The 27,358-nt window shown below is 48.4% G+C and overlaps 1 protein-coding gene across 1 annotated transcript; it reads left to right on the top strand.

Annotated features, from left to right (window-relative positions):
• Window positions 1–13,182: 13,182 nt before the first annotated feature.
• LOC140720442 (uncharacterized) lies at window positions 13,183–24,515 on the top strand. Its single transcript, XM_073035295.1, has 8 exons — window positions 13,183–13,201; window positions 14,652–14,771; window positions 16,601–16,717; window positions 18,731–18,895; window positions 21,519–21,661; window positions 22,104–22,168; window positions 23,436–23,496; window positions 24,272–24,515. The coding sequence occupies exons 1-8, from the start codon at window positions 13,183–13,185 to the stop codon at window positions 24,332–24,334; spliced, it is 753 nt and encodes a 250-aa protein (XP_072891396.1). The 3' UTR covers window positions 24,335–24,515.
• Window positions 24,516–27,358: the final 2,843 nt, after the last annotated feature.

Genomic DNA, 27,358 nt, shown 5'->3' on the forward strand with positions numbered 1-27,358 from the left:
TGAGCTAACCTCCTCTCTCCTAGTCTCTTCAATTTGATTCCCACCCCCCAACCATTCTAGTTTAAAGTCTCCTCAGTTTTTATGAACTGGAGCTTGTTTTTTAAGAACTGAGGAAATGATTGTGCTGAACGCTGAGCTATGGACAATAAACCGCATCCTGACGTAACTATTGCTGTTGTGCAATGGTCCAGGGCCCGGTGGAGAGAAAAGGAGATTGCACCCGTTGTGGACCTATCGTGGAGAGACACAATGTGCAGCTGGTCAACATTCAGGGCTCTCTATAGATACTCTGAGATGCTAACATCCGGGATATTCAGATAATTCGAGAGGCTTGCCGGGTGACAGACAGGACTTATGGAGAGGCAGTTACACCCAAGGTGGAGGACACAGGAAACTGGGTGACAGCGTTGCAGAGGAAGGCGGTTAATGAGCCAGTGCAGAATACCCCTGTTGTCATCATCATTAGTAGAATGTAGAACACTTTAGATACAGTCGCGCAAACGAGCTAACAGAGAGAGTCTGAAGAGCGGGTGTGGGGTGTGGGCTAAGCCTCATTGAAACCTACCGAATGCTGAAAGAACAAGACAGGATGGATACGGAAGGTCGCTTCCTTTGGTGGGGGGCTGCGGAACTACTGTAAACACCCTCAGAATTGAGGGGCACCCTCTCAGAACAGAGGTAGGGAGGAATTATTTCTTTAGCCAGGGAGTCGTGAATCTGTGGAATGTTCTGCCACAGACCGGATGAGGCCAAATTTCAGGGATTATTAAAGCCAGCTTTTTATCGTTGCTTTATCTTCTCCTAATCTGGAATTGAATGCTGACGTTGTATTAGCATTCCTCACTACCTACTCCACCTGTAACTTAATTTTGAGTGAACCCTGCACAAGGGTGCTCAAACCCATTTCTACGCAGACGGTTGAATTTTCTCAATATTCAGAAAATAGTCTACACCTTTATTTCTGCTGCGAAATTGCATGACAATGCCCCTTCAGAAACGGTATCCCATCAGGCACTAGTTTGCCCATTTTCCTAATCTGTATAAACCCCTCTGTAGCCTCTCTGCTACTTCAACACTGTTTGTTGATCGGAACTGTTATGGCCGATCTTCACCGAGTGTGGTTTCCCGATGAGGAAGTAAAGCATTCTGTTGCAGAGGGAGATGCAACGGCCCGGGATTTGGAGCTTGTTGATAAGAACTGAGGAAATGATTGTGCTGAACGCTGAGCTGTTGTCATAAACCGCAGCCTGATGTAGGTATTGCAATTGTCCAGATGGTCCGAGGCCAGGGGGGAGACTGTCTGATCTTGTTCCATTTGGCTACCAGTGGCATGGGTAGGATAAGTGAGGAGGTGATACAGGGAGTTAGGTTAAAGGGCAGGATCTCCAATACCATTGCTAGCCGTGCTAAGAACCATGAAGGTAGTACAGTTTACGCTCATGGGTTTCAGGTAATTACAGAGAGGTGGGAGACAGAGTTCCAGAACAACTATTAGAGAGGTTGTGGAGGCGGGTGGTGGTAAGAACTCACAGAAAGGTGGTGATCAGATGGTTGAGATCAGTGCAAATATTGTCCTGGGCTGCATACATTTCAATGCACAAGGATCTGCATTGGCTGAAAGCAATTTTGAAGATGAGTTAACTGGTTTACGAACAGAGGCAATGTTTACTGAGGAGAGGCTGTTGAGGGGGCAATATTGCAGTCAATTTGCTGAGTTGCAGCTTAGAATGTAGACACCGTAGAAAAGGATGAATACAGAACTGAAAGTGTTGAATTTCAATGTGCGGGGTATAATGAATAAAATAGTGTTTTAGTTTCAGGGGCAAAGTGTTTGGATGAACGGAGTCTTTTTGGTTGGCTGCCTGTGACTCATCACTTTCCACAGGGTTCTGTGTTGGGACCAATACGTTTTACGTTGTATGTCAGTCATTTGAATGATGGAGCTGATTGCGTTGTTGCGAAGTTTGCAGAGGATTTGAAGATAGGTGGAGTGACAGGCTGTTTTCAGGAAGCAGAGATTATAGATCCTATTTTTTTAATGGAGTGAAAATTCGGGGAAAAAAAACAAACTAAGGATGAATGGGTTCGAAAGCAAGGATCAGATGGGTCTATTGAGGAATATAGGGTAGGAAGAAAGGAGCTTAAGAAGGGGCTGAGGAGAGGAGGTATGAGAAGGCCTTGGCGAGAAGGGTAAAGGAGAAAAGCATGGCACAGTTCAATGATGTGAGGAACAAAAGGATGACAGGAGTGAAGGTAGGACCGATTAGAGAAGGTGGAAGGTATACATGGAGGCTGTGGAAAAGAGCGAAATACTGAATGAATACTTCTCTTCGGTATTCACCAATGAGAGGGAACCTGATGACGGTGAGGACAATATGAATGAGGTTGAAGTTCTGGGGCATGTTGGTTCTGGGATCCCTCATTTTTGGGATTATTATTAACGACCTGGATGTGGTGGTAGAAGGGTGGGTTGGCAAGTTTGCAGACAACAGAAAGGTTGGTGGTGTTTTGGATAGTGTAGAAGATTGTCGATGTTTGCAGAGAGACATTGATAGGATGCTGAAGTGGGCTGAGAAGTGGCAGATGGAGTTCAACCCGGAGAACTGTGAGGTGTTACACTTTAGAAGGACAAACTCCAAAGCAGAGTACAAAGTAAATAGCAGGATACTTGGTAGTGTGGAGGAGCAGAGGGATTGGGGGGGGGGGGTGGGTAAATGTCCTCTGATCTCAGAAAGTTGCCTCACAGGTAGATAGGGTAGTTGAGAAAGATTATGGGGTGTTAGCTTTCATAAGTCGAGGTATAGAGTTTAAGTTTCGCGAAGTAATGATGTTCTATAAAAATCTGGTTAGGCCACACTTGGAGTTCTGTCTCTAGTTCCGGTTTCCTCACTATAGGAAGGCTGTGGAAACATTGGAAACGGTACAGAGGAGATTAACCAGAATGCTGCCTGCCGAAGGGAGTATGTATTACGATCAGAGATTAAGGGAGCTAGGGCAGTACTCTTTGGAGAGAAGTCAAGTCAAGTCACTTTCTTTTCGTCTTTTCGACCATAACTGCTGGTATAGCACTTAGTGGAAACATGACAACGTTTTTCAGGACCATGGTGTTACATGACGCAGTAATAGAACTAGACTGAACTACGTTAAAAAAAACAACAAAAAATAGAAAACAAAATCTACACAAAACAACGGAGCTATGCAGGCATTACAATAAGGAATATACAGGACAATAGGGCAGTAAGGTTTCAGTCCCTGCTCTGGGTACAGAGGAGTCTGATAGCTTGGCTGTAGATATTGTTACAAAGCCTGGATGTGAAAGCCCGAATGCTTCTGTGCCTTTTCCCAGACGGCAGGAGGGAGAAGAGTTTGTGTGAAGGGTGCGTGGGGTCCGGCAGAATGTTGTTTGCTTTGCGGATGCACCATGTAGTGTAAATATCTGTAATGGCGGAAAGAGGGAAGGATGAGAGGAGTTATGATAGAGGTGTACAAAATATTAAGATGGGTAGATAGAGTGGACAGCCAGCGCCTCTTCCAAAAGGGCACCGCTGTTCAATGCAAGAGGACATGGCTTTAAGGGAAGGGGTGGGAAGTTCAAAGGGGATATTAAAGGAAGGTTTTTCACTCAGAGAGTGATTGGAACGTGAAATGCACTGCTGGACCAGTGGTGGAGGCAGATACACCAGTGAAATTTAAGAGACTACTAGACAGGTATGTGGCGGAATTTAAGGTGGGGTTTTATATGGGAGGCAGGGTTTAAGGGTCTACACAACATGGTGGGCCGAAGGGCCTGTACTGTGTATACTATGTTCTATGAACTATGTTATGTACCCTGCCCTAGGATTTGGAGCTTGATTTTAAGAACTGAGGAAATGATTGTGCTGAACGCTGAGCTATGGCCAATAAACCGCAGCCTGACGTAACTATTGCTGTTATGCAATGGTCCAAAGCCCAATGGAGAGGAAATTAGATTGCACCCATTGTGGACCTATCGTGGAGAGAGACAAAGTAGATCTGCTCAACGTTTTGAGCCCTGTGTAGATTCTCTGAGCTGCTAACATCCGTGATATTCAAATAATTCTGGAGGCAAACCGGGTAATAGATAGGACTTATAGAGAGGCAGTTACACCAAAGGTGGAGGACACAGGAGACCGGGTGACAGATAGGAAGGGGAAAGCGATCAGCGAGCTAGTGCAGAGTACCCCTGTGGTCATACTCATCAGTAGCCCAGGTAAAACACTTCAGATACAGTCGGGGAAACGAACTGATAGAGAGAAGGAGTTTCCAGTGTTCCTGTGGTCTGCCTCTTGACTCAGAAGGGAAGCGGGAAGAAGAGACACGCTGTGGTGATAGGGGATTCGTTAGTTCGGGGAACAGACAGGAGGTTCACGGTGCCAGAATTAGATTCCCGGATGGCCTGTTGCCTCCTGCGTGCCGGGGTCCTGAATATTTCAAACCGAATCGCCAGCATTCGTAAGTGCGAGGGCCAAAAAGCCAAAAGTCCGTTTACTGAAGAATTACGATTATTTACATCAATTTTTGTGAGAGAAGCATCAGTCACATGTATCAGTATCACAATGGAATAATGGGATTTACAGAGACATCAGAGAGGAACTTGCCCAGGTAGAACGGACGGGGATAATGGCTGGGATGGCGGCAGAGCAGGGATGGCTGAAATGTCTGGTAATTGTACACAATGAGCAGGATAGATATGTCCCACAGAAGAAGTTCTCAAATGGCAGGCACAGGCAACTGACGCTGTCAAAGGAAGTTAAGGACTGCAGTTAAGCCAATAAAAGGACATATCAGGTCGCAAAATTGAGTGGGAAAATATATGATTTGACAGTTTTTAAAATCCATCAAGAGGCAATCAAAAGGCTATAAAATGGAATAAAAATGAAACATTATGACAAACTGGGCAATAAAATAAAGCAGGATTCCATAATTCATTTTCTTCAGTAATACTAACGTTAATGGGAAGGTGAGAGCTGTTATCAGGCCACTGGAAATTAATTCTGGTGAGGTATTAATAGTGACAAAAACGGCAGATGGACGTAATGTGTACTTTGCATTTGTCTTCACTGTGGAGGAAACCAGCCGTGCGCCAGAGAGCCATGAGTGTCCGGGAGCAGGAGTGAGGGCCATTACGATTACAAAGGGCAATGTGCGAGTAACGCTCAAAGGTCTGAAGGTGGATAGGTCACCTAGAGCAGACAGACCACATCTCAAACACCTGAGAGAGGTTTCCGAAAAGAAATCGGATGCTTTGGTCCTGATCTTCGGAAATCACGTATCTCCCGGAGGACAGGAAGTTTGGAAATTTCATTCCACTCTTTGAGAAGGAAGGGAGGCTAAAGAACTGAAATTATAGGCCCGTCAGCCTAATCTCAGTTGTTGAGAAAGTGTTGGAGTCTATTTTTAAGGTTGAGCTTTCGGGGTTCATGGAGGGGAATGATAAAATAAGCCAAAGTCAGCATGGTTTATGTTGAGGGAAATCTTGCCCGACAAATCCGTTAGGGTTCCTAGAGGAAGTAACAAGCAGTCCGGGCAAAGGAGAGAGAAGGGATGCCATTTACCTGGATTTTCAGAAGGAATTTGATCAGGTTCAACACACGATGCTCCTTAACAAAATCCCGTGGCGTTCCGGGAAGGATACTGCCCTGGATAGAGGGATGTCTGTCAGGCAGGAGGCAGCGAGAGGGAATTACAAGGACCATTTCTGGTTGGCTGCCTGTAACTAAAGCTTTTCCTCAGCTGCCACTGTTTGGATCAATATTTTCACATTGTTTGACAATTATTTGGATCATGATTTGGACGGTTCTGTGGGAAAATTTGCGCATGATACGAAGATAGGTGGAGGGGTACCTGGTGTTGAGGAAGCAATGCGATTGCAACAGGACAGGACTTAGACAGATTGGGAAAATGGGAAGGGAGTATCATATGGAACTGTGTAGGGAGATGCATGATAATGCGTTTTGGTTAGAGGGATAATAGGGCAGACAATTATCTAAATGTGGAGATGTTTCAAACATCACAGGGGCAGAACGACTTAGATCCATTGTGCGAGACCCCAGAAGTTTAATTTGCAGTTTGAGTCTGGGGTAAGAAGGCAAATGCGATAGTGGTATTTATTTCAAGGGGAAATAAAAGGTGATAATGGTGAGGCTTTATAAGGCAACAACAAGGCCGCATTTGGAGTATTGGCAAGGGTCTGGTCCCCACATGTCAGAAGGGATGTGCTGTCATTGGAGAGAGTCCAGACGGGTTTAACGAGGATAATTATGGAAGTGAAGGGGTTAACATGTGGGGAGCGTTCGGCAACTATGTGCCTGTACTCACTTGAATGTAGAAGTTAAAAAGGCTAAATACGGTGGATGTGGAGAGGATGTTTCCGGTGGCAGGGATATCAAGAACTAGATGGCACACGCTCAGAGTTGCGGGACAACCATTTAGAAGAGAAGCAAAGAGGAGAGTTTGTTGCCAGGGACAAGAGAATATGCGGAACGCTCTGCCACAAACCATGCTGGAGGCCAAGTGCGGCGAGGCGGAATTTGACAGCTTTCTGATTGGGCAGGGCAAACAATTATACGGCGAGAAGGAATGTTGAGTGGGATCCGGGAGCAGCCATGAATGGAATGGCAAATCATTTTCGACGGGCTGAATGGTCTTACGATTCGCAATGCCTTCTGGTCGTATCATCTCCAATGTCAGCAAACCCCTTATTTTATAAGGGGACTAACACTGCTCATAATGCTACAAATGAGCCCACACCAGTGCCTTGTATAGTCTAAAAATTGAAAAATAAAAATCTTTGCTCTGATGCTGCGGTCATCTGGAAATGAATGCGAACATTGCGCTTGTCTTTCTCACCACAGACTCCACCTGTAAACTAACCTCGAGGGAATTCGGCAGCAAGACTCCCAGATTCGCTTTCCGCCGTAGATTATTGATTTTTTTTTAAGATAGTTGTCTACACTTTTATTTCTGCTGGCAAATTGCATGACCGTGCACTTCCAGGCACTGTATTCCATCTGCAAGTAGATTGCCCGTTTTTTTTTCCTAATCTGTGTAAAACTTGTAACCTTTCTGCGACTTCAATACTACACCTGGACCGGAAATGTTATGACCGATCTCCACGGACTGTGGTTTCACGATGAGGAAGTCAAGCATTATTTTGCAGAGGGAGATGCAACGGCTCAGGATTTGGACCCTGTTGATTAGAACTGAGGAAATGACTGTGCTGAACGCTGAGCTGTTGCCAATAAACCGCAGCTTGACTTACGAATTGCTCTTGTCCAGATGGTCCCAGGCCCAGTGCAGAGCAAGTGAAATCGTGTTACTTGTAGGTAACAATGGCATGGATAGTGTGTATGAGGAGGGAGTGCAGGGAGTTAGGTTCCAAGTTAAAGGGCAGGATGTCCGGGGTGGTGATCTCAGGACTGCTGCTCGTGCCGCGTGATAGTGAGCCCAGAACCAGGAAAACTGTACAGCTGACAGTTATCGGTTCGAACCAGTTGCTGAGGGATGGGAGCCAGATTGCCAGAACAGTTTATGTGTGGAGGCAGATGGTTGTAAGACCTCACACGATATTCGGAATCATATGATTGAGCTCAGTGCAACTCCTGTCCTGAACTGCATACATTTCATTGCAGAAGAATTGTAGGAAAGGCGGATAATAGTGCTGACGGTGAAGTAATTGGTTTAGAAATAGAGGCAATGCACACTGAGGAGAGGTTGATGACTGGGGGAAATTGCCGTCAATCGGCTGAGCTGCAACTTAAACGGTGGACAAAATGGAAAAGGATAAAAGAAAATAATGAAAAGGATGAATACAGGCCTGAATGTGTGGATTTTGAATATGCGCGGTAACCAAAACAGAAAGCAGAACTTGCAGCACAGTTGCAGATTGGCAGGTCTGATATTGCAGGCAGCACTGAATCATGGCTAAAAGACTGTAGCTGGGAACTTAATACCCAAGGATACACATTCTGTCGAAGCCACAGCCGGGAATGCAGAGAGGGCGTCTGAGCTCTGTTGGTAAAAACAAAATCAAGTCGTAAGAAAGAGATGACATCCAAGCAACAGACACAAAATGCTGGAAGAACTCAGCAGACCGGGCAGCATCTACGGGAAAGAATACAGACGACGTTTCGGGCCGAGTCCTTTCAGCAGTGACCTAGGGTCGCCAGCTGTTGAATCGTAGAGGTCAGGGATATTGAAATGCTCGGGAAAAAAACATCTGATCGGCATTGTATACAGACACACAAAGAGGCGTCAGGATCTGGTCTGCAAAATACAACAGGACACGGAAAATGCCAAAAGGGCAATGTCGCAATCGTCATGGGGGGCGACAGAATGCAGGTAGATTAGGAAAATCCGGTTGGTGCTGGATTCCAGGAAGGGTTTTTCCAGAGGGCCGACAATCTGGCTTTTAGAGCAGCTCGTGGTTGAAGCCAACTGGGTTTCGGGTATTCTGGACTGGGTGTTGGTCAGTCAACCATATCTGATTGGAGAGCTGGAGGTAGAAGATCACTCGGGGGCGAGTGATTATAACATCAAAAGTTTCATGCTTAAATTTGAGTAGAAGAGGCTCAATTCAGATGTATCAGTGCTACAGTGTGGGGAAATACAGATGTCTGAGGGAACAGTTGGCCAGAATTGGATGGAGAAGAGCCCTGGCAGGGATGACAGCACAGCAGCAATGGCTGGAATTTCTGGAAGCAATTCAGTAGGAACAGGATATGTACATTCGAAAGAGGAAGATCTATTCTCAAGGAAGGCTGACACAATCGTGGCTAAGAGATGAAGTCAAAGACCACATAAAAGGTAAAGTGAGGGCATAGATTAGAAGAAAGTTTCGTGGGAAGTCGGACGATTGAGAAGTGTTTAAAAACAAACCTAACGTAATTTAAAAACAAACTAAAGAGGTAAAGATGGGATATGAAATTAAACTAGCCAATAATGTTAAAGAGGATGCCTGAAGTTTCTTCAGATGGATGAACCGGAAAGAGGTGGGGAGGTGGATGTGGGACCGCTGGAAAATGATGGGAGAAAGAAACAGCAGATGGAATGAATGAGCATTTTACACTAGTCTTCACTGTGGCAGACACGACCAGTAGGATGGAAGTTACAGGTGTCAGGGTGTCGGAAGTCTGAGAAGTTACCATCACTGGACAGAAGGTTCTTGCGATAATGAAAGGTTTGAAGGTAGATGAGCCAGCTGGGCTTGATGGTCTACACGCCTGGGCTCTGAAAGAGGTGGCAGAAGAGATCGAGGAGGCATTAGTAATGATCTTTCAATAATCATCAGATTCTGGAATGGTTCCTGAAGATTGGAAATTGTGAATGATACTCCTTTCTTCAAGAACAGGGAAATGCAGTAGAAAGGAAACTCTAGGCCAGTTAGAGGCATGTTATTTTTGATGAAATAACATGCAGATCCGCAAAGGAGAATCTGTTAATGTCGTGTTCTTTGGATTGACAGAAGGCCTTTGACAAGGTGCTACACATGAGGCTGATTAACAAGCTACGAGCTCATGGTATTGCAGTGAAAATTCAAGCATGTATAAAGCAATGATATTTGGCAGGGGGCGAAGAGTGGGAATAAAGGCAAACGGTTTTTTTTTATCTGATTGACTGCCGGTTACTCATCCTGTTGCACTGGGGTCTGTGTTGGGACCGATACTTTGCACATTCCGTGTCAATCATCTGGATAATAGAATTGATGGCTTTGTTGCAAAGATTGCAAACTACAGGAAGATAAATGGAGGGGCAGGCAGTTATAAGGAGGGAGAGAGTCTACAGATGGAATCGGACAAATTAGGAGAATGGTCAAAGAAATGGCAGATGAATACAGAGTTGGGAAATAAAAGGCCACGCATGTTGGCAGAAGAAATGAAAACGTAGACAATTTTGTAACTGTAGAGAAAACGGAAAACACAAACGGAGGCTGACACTGACAGGGACTTGGGAGACCTTGTGAGGATTCCCTGAAGGTTAATTTGCATGTTGAGTCTGTGATCAGGAAGTCCAATGCCACGTGAGCATTTATTTCCAGGGAAATTTAACGCAAGGATTTCACGTTCTGAACTCATAAAGCACTGCTGAGGCGTCACGGGCCGTATTGAGACCAGACCTGGGCCGCTTATTTTACCAAGGCTGTGCGGAAACTGGAGAGGGTTTAAAGGGGGTTCACGGAAATTATCCCGGGATGTAAAGAATTGTCATATGAAGAGCGTATGGTGGGTCTGGGTCGGTATTCAATGGAATTCAGAAGGATGAGGGGTGACCTCATTAAAACCTCTCGAATGGTGAAAGGTTTTGCTAGAGTGGATGTTTAGTGGATTTGCCGTGCGCTGGGAGAGTCAAAGACAAGAAGATGCAGCTTCAGAATAGAGGGACGGCCTTCGTTCACGTCTTGTCCCTCTGAGTTACAGTGAGTTCAGGCTCAGAGCCATGAAATGTTCCCCATATGACAAGCCATTCAATCCCGGAATCATTCTTGTGAACCGCCTTTGAACCGTCTCCGATGTAAACACATCCTTTCCCCGATAAGGGTCTAGAAACCGCCAACATCGCTCCGAATGAGGCCCCACCAGTGTCTTATAAAGTCTCCATATTTCAAACTTATTTATATATTCTGGGCGACCCGAAATACATGCTTTCATCACATTCGCCTTCTTCGCCGCCAATTCAACCTAAAAGTTAACCTTAAAGGAATCATGCACGAGGTCTCCCAAATCAAAGATATTTCAGTTTTCTCTCCATTTAGATCCAGTCTGATGGTTGACACAGGTCTGCAGATCCCTGTTGGGAAATCATAGAGGACTGACACCTTGAGAGGGTTCACACACCTGAAGGACGTTCTGACGTTGTGCCTGAAACAGAGATGACAGAAGACGAGGCGTCTACTCATCCCTGCCCTCTCTTTCACCACTGATCATCTCCATGAGCTCCTGACTCCTCTGCCATCTCCGTCACAGCCTACCTCGCCTAAACTCCTCCTAACTCAGTCACCCCTTTGCTCCACTGCACCCTTCTGCCTCATTCCCGACCTCCACGACACAACTCTCTGTTTGCTTGTACCGCTCCATCACCAACAGCCCTCCAGATCTCTGGCGGCAACCCGGCCCCTCCTCTACAAATCTCCCTCTCTCTATTCACGGGATTTTTCAGGAGTATTGGGGAGTTTTGGCGCCTGGTCTTACGTCATTTTCTACTCGATATCGGTCCCTCGTTTCTGAGCCTCTCCACAGTTCTGTGTAGATAGGCCGATTATTTGGTTCTTGTCGTCTGTGCAATGTCACCAACCCGGACCCGCCCACTGCTCGCCTCTCCTTCCTTCCTCTTCCCTCTGCAACACAACAGCTATCAGACACACACAGACACAGACGCGCAGTCTCCGAGGCAGACACACGAGTCAAGACTTTTGGAGCGGCCAGAGGTAGGGAGATGGTGGGGAAGGGAGGAATTGTGAGAGGGAGAGAAGGAGCGGGTGAGGGCTGAGGGTGGGAGTTGAGGGATACGGAGGGTGGGTGGTGAGGGAAGAGGGGAGGGAGGGACCATTTGGGGAGAGGGAAAGAGGAAATGTGTGGGGGTGGGAAGGGGAAGCGAAAGAGGGTGTGGAGGGAAGGGAACGAGAAATGAAAAAGGCAGACGGAGTGAACGGGTGAGGAGGGTGGGTATTGGGGGAAAAGGATAAGGTGAGAGACGGCTGCGTGTGCCGAGTTAAGAAGCACAAAACCCTTCCCCACCCTCGAAAAGTCGGAAGGGGAAAGTGTAGTGGGATATGTGGAAGGAGAGCGAGTGGGATTAGAAGAGAAAAGGGGAATGGGAGAGAGAAAGGAAGGGAAGAAGGAAAGGAGAGAGTGATAAAAGCAGGAAGGTGGGAGCGGGAGAATGAGAGCGAGATGGTTTGAGAGAGAGAGAGAGAGAGAGAGAGAGAGAGAGAGAGAGAGAGAGAGAGAGAGAGAGAGAGAGAGAGAGAGAGAGAGAGAGAGAGAGAGAGAGAGAGAGAGAGAGAGAGAATGCCGTGCGATCAGGGAAGATAGAGGACAAGGAAGTCGAGTGTGTGCTGCGGTGTGTCCTTTGGCTAGTCACTCTCCAGATCTCTCTCCTCCCTCTATTTCTCATTACCCCGCCCCCGCCGCTCTCATCTCACTCAACCACCCTCTCTCACACACACAATCTCTCTCCTCCCCGCACTTCCTCTCTCATCTCTGTCCCTCTCTTTTTCGGCTGTTCATCAGGTGTTAGTGGACCACGGTGTCCCACTACGGGTTTCCTGTCCCGAAGGTCCCATCCCTTTCAGGAGATCAGAGACTCGACAGGATGGACGAGAGCGAGACCTACGAGAACATGCGGCTCACAGGAACGGACCCACAAGCTCCTTGGGGAGGTGAGTAGTGCAGAGAGAGGGAGATAGCTTACCGCTGTCTCTGACCACGGGAGTATGAGATAGGATAGCGTGGACGGAGCTACTCTCCATGGCTGACCCCGGGGATGTGGAGTGGTCGGTCGGTGCTGAGGGCGCGTTACTCGGTTTCTGACCCCAGGAGCTCATGACGAGTCGCTGTGAAGGGAGTTTTAAAGCTGATTTATACTCTGCGTAGTTGCCGAAAGCGTAGCCTTTGCAAGTGGCCTGCGCCGTTGTGATCATTTATATCTGTGCCTTGGTATGTCTGCGTCGCTCTGCAATTCACCAGCCAAACGCTAGATGGCGGTGTGGTTTCTAAGCCTCCCAGTCACTGATCCGGGATCTGTGAAGGGACAGTGTGGAGGGAGCTGCACTGTGTTTCTGTCTAAGAAATGTGTGATAGGGCTGTGTGGAGAGAGTTTCTCTCTGTGCCTCAACCGTGAGTGTGTTGTATGAAGGTGTGGAGGGAGATTCACTCTGCGTCTGACCCCGGGAATGTGTGGTGTGACGGTGAGGAGGAAGCCTCTTCCAGATTCTCACCCTCAGATGCTCTGTCCCCAGCTGAACCGGATGTATCGTACGTGCAACTGAATATCACGGCCACCTCGGCCCCCCGGGTCCGGAGAGATGAAGGTCAGTTTCAACTTTGTTGGTTTGACTGTGTTTAGGTGACGTGTCGATTCCTTTCGAGAGATCTCAGGGTAAACGTACAGTTGACCCCGATAATTCGCTGCTGCAGAACACGTCAGAGGGAACTCGTGATATAGACCATGATGAGGGAGCTCTGTGGTAGGGTCGGTGTGGAGGGGGCGCTCTTGGACGTACGGTGTGCATTCAGCACATTGGAAGCGGGGGCGGTGTTTCGTGTGGATGGTGCCTTCGTGAGGGGATGTGTGGACAGAGCCCTGTGGGATGGGGTGAGGAAGCAGTGCTGTGGGAGGGTAGGTGTGGATGGTGCATCGTGAGGGAATGTGTGGACAGAGCCCTGTGGGATGGGGTGAGGAGGCAGTGCTGTGGGAGGGTCGGTGTGGAGGGGATAAAGGACATTGAGGAGGGAGCACGGTGGGGAGCAAGGAGCGGAGGGAACTCCGTGGGAGGGCTCGGAGAGGAGGGACATCTGTGGGAGGGTCGATAAAAAGCATTGGAGGGGTGGTGATGAGGGAGGGCCATGGACGAAGCGGAAAGGAGGCAGCGCTGTAGAAAATTTGAACGATTCTCTCAACTTTCAAACGAACCTTTTCTCTCCTCTGATCTCTCTGTCTCCCCCTCTCTCTCTCTCCTCCTTTCCGCGCTTTCCCTTCCTTATTCCCCTCCCTTTTCTCCTCTCGTCTGCCTTCCACCATCCTCCACCTCACACATCTTTCATTCCCCTCTCAACCTCTCCATCTTTTCCACCTCTTTCTCCCACTTCCCTCCCTTGCCCCTCTCTCTGCTCACTCTCTCTAATTTCGCACATCTATCGAAAATCCCTATATCTCTCTCTATCGGGATCTCTCCCCATGCCCTTTCCCCTCTCCTCTTCCAACCTATTCCCCTTCTCCACAATTTCAACCTCACTCCCCTTACCTCACTTGCCCAACTCTCCAAACTCGCACCTCTATCACACTCTCCCTTCCTTCCTTCCTCAACCTCGCACTCTCCTTCGCACTCTTTCCCTCATTCAATGCTCATTCACTCACTTCCGGCTATCTCCGCCCCCCTGTCAAACTGTTCTTTCCACTTCGCCCCATTTTCCGCTTATCTCCCGCTCCGCAACCTCTTCCCTCTATCTGTCCCTTCTCCTTTTCCCATCTCTCACAATCTCTCTTTCGAATCCTCTGTTCCTTACCCTCTCGGTATCCCACTTTTCTTCTACACTCACTCTCCTATCTCCCTCTGCTCTCTTTGCTTTCTCTCGTTCTTCTCCCTCCCCTCACTCTTACCCTCTACCTCCGCTCTCTCTTCCTCTGCCACTCTCTCCGTCTCCGCTAACCATTCTCATTCCAATTCTCTCTCTCCTATATTCCCGCTCATTGCCTCTATCGCTCACCACTGTCTCCTCTTCTCAATCCATCTGTCATCTTCTCTCCGCCCCCGTGTTCCCCGTTCCCTCACATTCTTTATCCCTGCCTCTCATCTTTCCCCCTTTACTTAACCCACACTTTCCCTACTCTCCTTTCGCCTTTCTCTGCCCCCTCTCTCTGCCCTCACTCCTCTTTCTATTACCTTCTCTCTATTCCTCCCTCGCTCTGCGTCCCAGGTGGTCTGAGCTCCACCTACGCAGAGGTGAAATTTCCGAACGACGAGCCCGTCATCGATGAGGATCAGGCTCCTCCCATTGCCGCGGGATCCCGTGAGCTGCCAACCAATGCCCAAACAGGTCAGAGATCACAATTATGACGCCGCTGCGACAAATCACGTGTTAATATGCAGAACTGTGTGTGTTTTTGTAAATACTGCAAATTTCTCTCCTTCAGCCACTTTCCTAGCATCTCGCCCCACATACCGACCACCATTTGGGTACAGAAAGTAGTCACTTGGGTGCCCAATTAAATTTCTTTCCTCTCTCACCTTCGCCGTGTACGCCTTCGTCGGTGACTGTAGCTGATGTGACCCACATGGTTTTGTACACCTCTGTAAGGTCACCCGTTCACGCCGACGAACAAAGCCCCTCTGTAAGGTCACCCGTACACTCCAACGAACAAAGCCCCTCTGTAAGGTCACTCCTAGGATCCAAGGAATCAAGTCCAGAACTGCCCGACAACACTTCATAACTCAGTCCCTCGAGCTCGGGCAACATCCTGGTAAATCTCCCTCTGCACTCTTTCCAGCTCAGTTACATCTTTCCTACAGCAGGGCGAACCAAGACTGAGCACCGAAATCCGAGTGCCTCCTCGCCGACGTCTTGTACAACTGGGACGTGACCTCCCGACTCCCGTACTCAGTGTCCTGACTGATAAAGGCAAACGTGTCGAACACCTTCTTCACCAGCCAGTCGACCTGTGACTCCCGTCCTCCTACAGACTCCTTCATTCCTCAAAGCTCCCTGTCCTCCAGCAATCTTCACGTCGTCTGCAAACTGCAACCGGCGTATTAATTCAAGCATCCAAGTCTTTGACAGAATAGAAGAATAATCGGTCACAACAAGACCCTGTGGAATAACACAGGACACCGTCAGCCAACATGTAAAACCTACAGCACAACACAGTCCCTTCGGCCCACAAAGATGTGCCGAACATGTCCCTACAATAGAAATTACTAGACTTCCCGTTCGCCCTCTGTTTTTTTAAGTTTCATGTACTTGTCCAGAAGTCTCTTAAAAGCCTCTATTTCTGTGCGGGGTATCTATCCATGTTTCTATAAAAGACCCGAGGGTATCTTACCCTAATTGAGGTACAACTTTGGGAAAATGTATGCGTGCACACATTAGTGGGAGAAATGAACGGGCGGACTATTGTTTAGAAAGAGAGAAAATTCAAAATGCGGAAGTGCAAAGGGACTTGGATACCCTGAAGGTCAGTCTCCAGTTTGAGTCGGGGGTGAAGAAGGCGAGTGAAATGTTTTCATTGATTTCTAGAGGTACAGAATACAAGAACAGAGATGTGATGTTGAGGCACTCGGAGACCACACTTGGAGTATTCTCTGCGGTTTGGGGCTCCTTATGGATGTGCTGACATTGGAGAGGGTTCAGGGAAGATTCACCAGAATGGTTCCAGGAATGAGAACGCTACTGTATGAGGAACATCTGGAGCTTTTGGGCTGTATTCCCTGGAGTTCAGGAGACGGGGGGCGGGGGGGGGATCTCACAGAAACTTTCCGATTGTTAAAAGGCCTGAACAGATTGCATATAGTAAGTTATTTCCCATGATAGGGGAATCTAGGACAAGAGGTCACAACTTCAGGATTGAAGATGGTCCATTTAGAACAGAGATGCAGCTAAATTAAGTGTTAGTCAGAGACTGGTAAAGCTGTGGAATTTGTTGCCACAAGCGGCTGTGGAGGCCAAATCAGTTGGTGCATTTAAGGAAGAGATCGATAGTTTCTTGATTAGCCGGGATATCGAAAGGTATTTACAGTATGCAGGGGGAGTGGGGATGACGGAAGAATTGGTACAGCCCATGATTAAATGGCGGGGCAGAATTAAATAACCGAATGGCCTACTTCTGCTACCATATCTTATGCTCTCATGGTCTTGTGGTCTCTCCACAGCTGCGCATGAACAGCAGCCGAAAGTGAAGATCGGAAATGTACCGTTCCGTCAGATCTGCCTACTCTGTGTAGTTATAGGCGTCTTCCTCGTGATAGTGGCCGGTCTCTCGATCCATGGTTAGTGGAATGGTCTCCCGGTGGAGTCAGACCATAAATAAAGAGAGTGGAATGAATTGTTAACCGTGATAAAAACACGGCATTTACCATAACAAAATCAAGACTCGTCCTGAAACGCCATTCACTATAACATCAACAACGCTGTCAGGGTCATGACGTTCAACGATACACAAATACACTCCTAACCGCGACACTGACACGACAATCGCCGTCACACACACACACACACATGGCTGTTACACTGACCGCAACGTGCCCCTCGCTGTAACATCGACATGCCCCTGACCGTGTCACTGATAAATTCCTCAAGCGACACCGACACACACCTCACCGTGACACCGACACGCTCTTCACCGTGACACTGAGACACCGTGACACCTTCACGCTCCTCAGCGTGATCCGCTCCGCACCGCATCGTGAAAAAGACTCAGAGACAGTATCGCTCCTCAGCATAAAAACCGATGCACCGCTCGCTCAGGCAATTTCCCACACCTCACCCTGACACAGGCAAACCCCTTAACATGATACCGACACCTAAATTCACAATGACACCGACATAGTACACTCTGTGACACGGACACACACCTCAGCGTGACCCTCTCACACCCACCGTGGCCATGACATGTCTCTCACCGTGACACAGACATGCACCGCTCTGTGAGACCTGCACACCCCATACCATGACACAGATACTCCACCCACAGTGACACCACAAGCCCCCCACACAGACATTTTCCTCGACTTGACATCGAGATACACTTCATTGTGATCCGGCACACCTCTCGCCGGGGCACAGAATCTCCTCACAGTTTCCTCACACGCTCCTCACAGCAAATCGGACATGTCCAGCATGATACTGACGCAGACCCCCATTGTAACATCAACAACATCTTCACAGGGACATTGATACACACCCTAGTGTGACACAGACACGTCCCTCACAGCAAATCGGACATGTCCAGCATGATACTGACACAGACCCCCATTGTAACATCAACAACACCTTCACCGGGACATTGATATACACCATAGTGTGACACAGACAGGCCCCTCACAGAAATCGGACATGTCCAGCATGATACTGACGCAGACCCCCATTGTAACATCAACAACATCTTCACCGGGACATTGATATACACCATAGTGTGACACAGACTCGCCCCTCAAAGTGGCGCCGACGCCTCTCACTGTGCCACCAGCACATCCTTCACTGTGACACCCTTCACCGTGAAACTGACACAACAAAATAATGATGGTGCATAGTTCCCTGAAGGTGGAATCTCATGTGGATAGGGTGGTGAAGAAAGCTTTTGGTATGTTGGCCTTTATAAATCAGAGCATTGAGTATAGGAGTTGGGATGTAATGTTAAAATTGTACAAGGCATTGGTGAGGCCGAATTTGGAGTATTGTGTACAGTTCTGGTCACCGAATTATAGGAAAGATGTCAGCAAAATAGAGACAGTATAGAGAAGATTTACTAGAAAGTTTCCTGGGTTTCAGCACCTGAGTTACAGGGAAAGGCTGAACAAGTTAGGTCTTTATTCTTTGGAGCGTAGAAGGTTGAGGGGGGACTTGATAGAGGTATTTAAAATTATGAGGGGGATAGATAGATTTGACGTGGATAGGCTTTTTCCATTGAGAGTAGGGGAGATTCAAGCAAGAGGACATGAGTTGAGACGGGGGCAAAAGTTTAGGGGTAACACGAGAAGGAATTTTTTTACTCAGAGACTGGTGGCTGTGTGGAATGAGCTTCCAGTAGAAGTTGTAGAGACATGTTCGGTATTGTCATTTGAAGTAAAATTGGATAGGTATATGGACATGAAAGGAATGGAGGGCTCTGGGCTGAGAGGTGTGAGTAAGCGTTGGGAACGGACCAGAAGGGCCGAGATAGCATTTTTCCATGCTGTATTGTCATATTGTCACATGGTTATGATCTCCGTGACCCGTTCGGTAGCGTGACGCTGACTCACGGGTCACTCTAAACGCTAAACATCCTTCACCATTTCTCTCAGTATCACAGATTCGTCAGTCTATGGAAACCTGCCACCGAAACTACCATGAGTTAAACTCAACCCTTCAATCCAAGCTTATTGCGCTCAACTCTAATCTGTCCGTTCTTAAACAAATGCACAGCGATCTCCGTCACCAGTTCTGTGAATTGTTGACCAGCAAAATAGGTGAGGCATCATCCCTCTCTTTCACCCGCTGCTCATCACAGGGCAGGCATGGAGAGAGGAAGCGTCACTCTCTGCTTGACATCGGGAGTGTGTGAAGAGATGGTATGGAGGGTGATTCACTCTGTGTTAGACCCGGTGAGTGTGTGATGGAGCTGCGTGGAGGAAATTCACTCTATCACTGAATCCAGGAGTGTGTGTTGGGACGTTGCGGAGGTGGAGTCACTCTGTGTCTGACTCCCGGAGTGTGTGATGGGATCGTGGAGAGACAGCTTCAGTATGTGTCTGATTCAGGGAGTGAGTGATGGGACGTTGCAGAGGGAGCTTCTCTCTGTGTCTGACTCCCGGAGTGTGTAATGAGATCGTAGAGAGAGAGAGCGTTTGTGTTTGAATCCAGGAGTGTGTGATGGGACGGTGCAGATGGAGGGTTTATTCTATGTGACACCGGATTCTGTGATTGGATATTGTGGAGGGAGTCTGAGACCGTGAGTGTGCCATGGGAGGGTGTGGGCGGAGCTTCGTTTTGAGTGAAAACACAGGTGGGTGTGATGGAACGGTTGACCCGTCAGTAGATGCATGATGGGACTTAAGGATGGAGATTCACACTGTGCTATACTCGGGAGTGTGAGATGGGGTGGTGTGAAGGAAGCTTCCCTCTGGGTCTGAAATTTGCTATGTGGTGCGTTGAGAAGCAGACGATGGAGAATCACTCTCACTCTGATATTCGTCGTGTGTGCTGTTCCCTGACGCCGGGAATGTGTGAGTGGCGGTGCGGAGGGAGCTTTCCTCTGTATCTGACCCCGGCAGTATGTGAGGGGCGGTGTGCAAGGAGTAGCACTCAGAATCTGACCCGGGAAGTGTGACAGGGCGGTCTGCATGAAACTTCACATCACGTCTGACCACTGGAATGAGTGTCTGTGTCTGACTCCGAGAGTGTTTGATAGGACCATGTAGACGGACCCCGGGCGTATATGAAAGGCAGTGTGCAAGGTGTTTCACTCCACGTCTGACCCCGGGCGTTTATAAAAGGCAGTGTGCACGGAGCTTCACTCCACGTCTGACCCCGGGCGTTTATAAAAGGCAGTGTGCATGGAGCTTCACTCCACGTCTGACCCCGGGCGTTTATAAAAGGCAGTGTGCACGGAGCTTCACTCCACGTCTGACCCCGGGGATTTATAAAAGGCAGTGTGCACGGAGCTTCACTCCACGTCTGACCCCGGGCGTTTATAAAAGGCAGAGTGCACGGAGCTTCACTCCACGTCTGACCCCGGGCGTTTATAAAAGGCAGTGTGCACGGAGCTTCACTCCACGTCTGACACCGGGCGTTTATAAAAGGCAGTGTGCACGGAGCTTCACTCCACGTCTGACCCCGGGCGTTTATAAAAGGCAGTGTGCACGGAGCTTCACTCCACGTCTGACCCCGGGCGTTTATAAAAGGCAGTGTGCACGGAGCTTCACTCCACGTCTGACCCCGGGGATTTATAAAAGTCAGTGTGCACGGAGCTTCACTCCACGTCTGACCCCGGGGATTTATAAAAGGCAGTGTGCACGGAGCTTCACTCCACGTCTGACCCCGGGCGTTTATAAAAGGCAGTGTGCACGGAGCTTCACTCCACGTCTGACCCCGGGGATTTATAAAAGTCAGTGTGCACGGAGCTTCACTCCACGTCTGACCCCGGGGATTTATAAAAGGCAGTGTGCACGGAGCTTCACTCCACGTCTGACCCCGGGCGTTTATAAAAGGCAGTGTGCACGGAGCTTCACTCCACGTCTGACGCCTGGAGTGTGTGATGGGTCCGAGGAGAGAGAGATTCAATCTGCGTCTGACCGTGTTAGTGTGTGTTCGGACGGTGCAGGAATCTTAAATCTGTGTCTCACCCCGTGTATGTACGATGGGACTCTGTATTTGACACAGTGTGCGTGTGATGAGAAGCTATGTCGGGAATGGGGATGGGTGAGAGATTTTGGGTTTGGGGTCATGCGTGTGTCTGACACAGGGAACGGTGATGCATGCCTGGAGAGGAGACATGACAGAGGTATACAATATATTAAGTGTAATAGATAGAGTGGGTATCCAGCGCCTCTTTCCCAAGGCAAAACTGTTTAACACAAGAGGACATGGCGTTAAGGTAAGGGGTGGGAAATTCAAGGGGGATATTAGAGGAAGGTTTTTCACTCAGAGAGTGGTAGGTGCGTGGAATGCACTACCTGAGTCAGTGGTGGAGGCAGATACACTACTGAAATTTAAGAGACTACTAGACAGGTACATGGAGGAAATTGTGGTGGGAGGTGGGGAGTTATATGGGAGGCAGGGTTTAAGTGTCGGCACAACATTGTGGGCCATAGGGCATGTATTGTGCTGCATTATTCCATGTTCTATTCCCTCTGTGTCTTGACCCCAGGACTGTGTGATGGATGGTGTGGAGGGAACTTCACTGTGTCTGATCCTTGTTACTTTACGATAGGAGGTTGCGGAGGGAGATTCACTCTGTGTCTGACTTCGGGAGTGCGTGATGGGACCGCGTGGAGGGAATTTCACTCTGTGTGTCACCCCGGGTGTGTGTGATGGGGAAGTGTGAAGGGAGTATCACTCCTTGTATCACAGTTCCTTTTCCCTGATTTTCAGAGCAAACTTGTTCCAAGGACTGGATCACAAATAAAGACCGGAGTTATTACGTGTCCACGTTTGAAACATCTTTCCCCAGAGCGATGCAAGAGTGTTCAAACCGTTATTCAAGGCTGCTGGAAATCAATTCAAGGGATGAAGCGGTATGTGTCACAGCACGAGAAGATCCCACAGAACCACAAGAATCATCACACACTCCCGGTATCAGACACAGAGTGAATCCCCCTCCCCACCGTCACATCGCACACTCCCCGAGTCAGACACAAAGTGAATCTCCCTCCACACCGTTCCATCACACACTTCAGGGGTCAGGCACAGAATGAATCTCACTCCACACCGTCCCATGACACACTCCTGGGTCAAACAAAGAGTGAATCTCCCTCCACACCGTCCCATCACGCACTCCCGAGGTCAGACACAAAGAGAAATACTGGCATATGCTCCCAGCACACACTCACGGGGTCAGACACAGAATGAATCTCCCTCCACACCGCCCGATCACAGTATCCTGTTATAAGCAATAGAAGGAAGGTACGTAGATAGTTTTCAATTCTTGGCAATAATGAAGTAAATTTAACTTTCCAGCTCTTTGTATTCCACAATCTTCTGGACTACAACCTTGTTTACTGGATTGAAAAATGCGAAAACGGGTGAGATTATCACTAATCTGTGGGGTGGAGATTGGTTATTGACATAGTCCTGACGGGAGAAAATGGGATTAGTTTACGGACTGAAGTAGTTTTGTGTAAAAGGGAGGGTCATTGAGATTTGTTTGTAGATTGTACGTGGACAGGTGTTAGGGTGGCACGATGGGAACATCTTGGGGCCGACATGTGTCTGTCGGGGAAGGACACAGCAGTGGGAATATTTCGGAAACTGCCAGGGGGCAGTGGGGAGAGATCAGTGACAGGGATTATTTTGGTACTGACGCATGTGGGTGAGGACAGCGCGGTGCAGTGGGATTATGTTGAATAATGTCGCCGGGCTGTGAGGAGAGGGATTAGTTTGGAGAATGACACGGATCTGAGGTACGAGAGTAGGACAACTGGATTAGTTTGGAGACAGATACAGGGCGGTGGCAAACAATGGGTTAACAGAATTAGATTGCGAACTGAGGCAAGGATGTGGGAGAGAGCGTGCCAGTGGAATAAGTCTGGAGTTGGACCAGAGGCTATGGGGTGAGCGCGGTGTAGTGGGATATGTCAGGAGACAGACACGAAGCTCTGGGTAGAGGAAGGGGCAACGAGATGAACCCGGAACCACACAGGGCTGAGGGAAGATTGTGGAACAGTGGGATTCATTTCGAAACAGCCATAGTTCTGTGGGGAGACGGTGGGAGAGTGGGGTTTGTTCCTGGACTGAAACAGATCAGAGGGGGGGAGTGTGGTCCTGTTCGATTCGGATGGGGACAGAAAGGGGACTGTGGTGAGAAAGCGGTTCGGTGGGATCAGTTTGGGGGATACGGGGCTGTGGGGAGACATTGGGTCAGGACGATTAGTTAGAGAACTGACACAGGATTGTGGGGAGACATTGGGACCGTGGTATTTTTCTGGGTACCGGCACGGGGCTGTGGGGTGAGAGTGTTTCAGTGGGATGAGTTTGGAGACTGAAAGGGGGCTGTGGTGAGAAAGCGGTTCGGCGGGATTAGTTTGGGGGATACGGGGCTGTGGGGAAACATTGGGTCAGTACGATTAGTTAGGGAACTGACACAGGGTTGTGGGGAGACATTGGGACCGTGGTGTCTGCCTGGGTACTGACACGGGGCAGTGGGGGAGAGTGGTTGAATGGAGAGATTGGGGACTCACGCAGGCAATGAGGAGAGATGGAATTCATGGGATAGCTTGGGGATTGTCTCGGGTCGGGTTCTCCACTGAAGCTGTTTTGTCTCTGTTGAAATTGTTTAACCCTCCTGGATAGGAATGTGGGCCAGAGTCTCCTGTACAAGGCGTCATTTGGAATACGCGTCTGCAGTCAGTGCGTAAGGAATAACCTTTGTGTTCATGATCGGCGTTTCATCTGCGAGAAATCGGCACCTTTGTTCCCGGATATTCCTGAAAAGATCCAGGCTCTCTGCCAACAGCCAGTGGAGTCGACATGAATCTAGTGACTACCCCCATTTTCTCCTCCTTCTCTCCCCTTCACTCTGACTCCTAAACCATGTCAGATTCGCTCCGCACCCTCTCTGCCCCTCCCACCTTCATCTCCTCCTCTTGTCCCCATCATATTCTCCCCACCAGACACCGACAAACCCCTCTCGCCGTCTATCCCCTTCGTTCTCGCCATTCCCCCGTACCGCTCTTCCTAGTTCCCTATACCTTCCTGTCTACCCCTTAGCTCCCCTTACTCCCTCGAACTTTCTCCGCCCGCAATTTCTCAGCTCCCTCTGCCCACCTCTTACACCTCTCTCCCCTTCCCTCCCCCAGGCGCTCTCTACCTCCCCTCCCCGTTCACTCTAAACATTCCGACTCCCTGATCTCTCTCTCCCTCTCTCTTTCTGCTTTCCACTCTCTCACACATCAATCCTAGCTGTCTGGTTCTCGATAACCCAACCCTGGGTGAAAATCAGTCCGCATTCCCTCTGTCCGTGCCCCTCTCGGGTTTATGGAACTCTGTAAGGTTATAACTGCGCTCCAGGGAATAAAGTCCCAACCTTTCCTCTTACCCACACTAATTCAGTCCTCCGAGTTTCGGTAATGTCCCCGTAGAACTCCCTGTACAATATATCCAGTTCACTGACATTTTTCCTAAAGCAGGGCGGTCTCACCGACGTCTTGTTCCACGGCAAAGGGACCTCCCGACTCCTGTACTCGGTGTGACCGGTGAAGACCAGCGGGCCAAGTGTCCTGTCCACCCTATCGGATGTTTTCCACAAGAATCGCTATTTCAATTATTATCTGAAGCTTATAACCCCTGGAATTTGTTCCTTTGAAGCATTAGTACGGAGCAAAGATGTACAATTAATGTAAATTGCAAATATTAAAAAACACCCGAGTTTTTGCTGATGCGTTGAAAGATGTGATGGGGCAGGGGAAGAAGCTGTTCCTGAATCGCTGTGTGTGGGTGTTCTGTCTCCCGGAGCTGTCAAATACTCCTCCTATAATACGACGCCCAATCCCGTTATCATTTCCGTGAACCCTCTCCAATGTCTCACATCCCCTGTGAGATAAGCGATGAAACCTGCTCACAGAACTCCAAATGTGACCTCAACTGTGACGTATTGAGCCTGAGAATGACGTCCTTGCTTTTACGTCCCAGCCCTCTCGAAATGAATGCTGTCATCGCATTTGCCTTCCTCACCGCCGGCTCAAGCTGCAGGTTAAACTTTTGGGAAAGCTGCACGAAGTCTCCCAAATCCCTCTGCACCGCAGATTGTTTTTAACCCTTACACACTGTGCCCGTCATGTTTGACCCGTTCTGACATTTGACAACAGTAAAAACACCCTGAAGGTTTATACTTTTGTACAGGTGCTGCAAATGTTTGTACATTGAGGCTGCTCCGGGTCGGATTTGACCCGTAACTATTGAAATGGATTTTAGATCTCTGGAAAATTAATTAAATATTCATCACCCATTTATTAACGTCAGATAGGCTATTTATACATACGAAATAGATCTGCGGTTCAAACTTTTCTATATTCATTTGTTATGAAGGGATTCTTGGGCCGGTTAAAAATTGACCCAGACCATTCTGTGGAGGAATAGAATATGAACAGGTTGCCTGGGTTAAAAAAAATAAATAATCCCTTCCTTTAGAAAATATTCTACGATTTTTAATTTTTTTTTTGTTGAATGACCATACGATTCCCGGCACTGTATTCATTCTGCCACGTCTATTTTCATTCTCCTAATCTGTCTGAGCCCTTCTGCAGCCACACAGCCCCACCCCAGGCTTCTTCAGCACATCTTGTCGCTCGGTAACGTTGCTACCGACTGTGGTTTCCGGATGAGGGAGTCTATCATCCAGTTGCAGAGGGACGGACACCAGACCGGGATTTGGAGTCAGTGATTAAAACTGGGTGCACGTGCGCGCTGAATAATCCACATCCTGTCACGCGCACTCACAGTATCCGGGACAGAATTCCAGACGACTGGGATGGCGGAGTGCTGGAGATTGCTGAAAGGGGAGAGTGGAGGACGGAGGAGGTTTAGCTCTCCTATTGACTTGGGTAGTGTGTGATGCGATTGTGCGGGTTTTGAGCTGGGGAGTTGCAGTTGAACTAAACAGTATCCGAATCGTGAGTGTGTGAAGGGATGGGGAACAGGGAATTCGCTCTGTGTCTGTACCAGAAAGAATGTGATGGGACAGTGTCGAGGGAGCATCACGTGTTTGATGCCGGGGATCTACCATAGGACGGTGTGGATGGAGCTGTACTCTGTGTCTTCTCCGGAAAGGGTGTGATGGGACAGTGTGGAAGGAGATTCAGTGTCTCTTTGACTCCGGAAATACGTTATACGACTGTGAGTGGGAGCTTCACTCTTTTTCCGAAAATTTGGGACAGAGTGGAGGGAGCTTCACTCCTTGTCTGACCCCGAACTTGTGTGATGTAATGTTGGTGAGGGAGCTTCACTCAGCGTCTGACTCCGGGTTCGGGAGCGAGGAAATGTGTGCATTATAAACCAGTGCCTCGCGTTTGTTTGAACAACAACCAATCCGCAAGGCGGGTTCATCAGCAAGAGAAAATAAAGATAGAAACATAGGAACATAGAAAACCTACAGCACAATGCAGGCCCTTCGGCCCACATTGTTGTGCCGAACACGTCCCAACCTTAAAATAAAATACTAGGCTTACCGATAGCCCTCTATTTTTCTAAGCTCCATGTACCTATCCAAAAACCTCTTAAAAGACCCTATCATATCCACCTCCACCACCGTTGCCGGCAGTCCATCCCACGCACTCACCACTCTCTGAGTAAAACTTACCCCTGACATCTCCTCTGTACCTACTCCCCAGCACTTTAAACCTGTGTTCTCTTGTGGCAACCATTTCAGCCCCGGGAAAAAAGCCTCTGACTATCCACACGATCAATGCCTCTCATCATCTTGTCGTTATACGATGACTCTCTGTCAGGTCATATTGGGAGGAAAACAGAGCGAATGTTCAGTTCTTAGGAAACTGGGTGACGGTCCGGAGATTCAATTGGTTAAATAATCCAGGCCCAGTACAGCGCCTCCCTGTGGCCAAGCGGCTCAATAACAGGTGCACCAGTTTGTCTACTTCTGGTCGGGGGCGACAGGTTAAAATGGCCAAGTGGAGATATATCTCACAGGTCAGGACGACACAAGAACATCCATGAATACAGCCAAACGAGACAGCGTTACTCCAGAAACAAGGTGCAAAACACATTGTCAGCATTCAAACACGGCAGAAAGCACAAAAATATGTATAAAATAGAAAAAAATACCACCGCAGTTGGTTGCAGGAGAGGTAGGACCGTTAGCTTAATATTCTGAGATTCGGCTGTTTTAGTCGTGCTAATGCGCAAACAATGCAAACATGAGGGGCGGCTTTGCGTCAGGAAAAATGTCACGGCGGTTGTCAGTCAGGAGAGACTGGGGAACTCGTCCCGGTGAGGTTTTTTGGGAGGAACTGAGGAATAAGAAAGGTATGAACTCGATCATGGGGCCATATTATCAATTACCTAATAGTCCCAGGGACTCAGAGGAACAAATCTGTAGAGAAACATACGGTTGTGGTATTGGGAGATTTTAACAGGTATTAACTGTGAGCCCCGTTCCGTGAAAGGACCATTGGGGTAGTTTCTCAAATGTTTTCAAGAAAGTTTCCTTAATCAGTAGGTAGATAATTCCAACCAGAGAGTGCAATACTGGATCTCCTCCT

This window comes from Hemitrygon akajei, unplaced genomic scaffold (genome assembly GCF_048418815.1).
Source record: "Hemitrygon akajei unplaced genomic scaffold, sHemAka1.3 Scf000042, whole genome shotgun sequence".
Lineage (NCBI taxonomy): Eukaryota > Metazoa > Chordata > Chondrichthyes > Myliobatiformes > Dasyatidae > Hemitrygon > Hemitrygon akajei.

Excerpts from the sequence above, each read along its gene's own strand:
- LOC140720442 (XM_073035295.1), top strand. Across the intron at positions 18,896-21,518 it reads ATTGTTGACCAGCAAAATAG|AGCAAACTTGTTCCAAGGAC; the intron begins GTGAGGCATCAT and ends CCTGATTTTCAG. Across the intron at positions 23,497-24,271 it reads TACGCGTCTGCAGTCAGTGC|GGCGGTCTCACCGACGTCTT; the intron begins GTAAGGAATAAC and ends TTCCTAAAGCAG.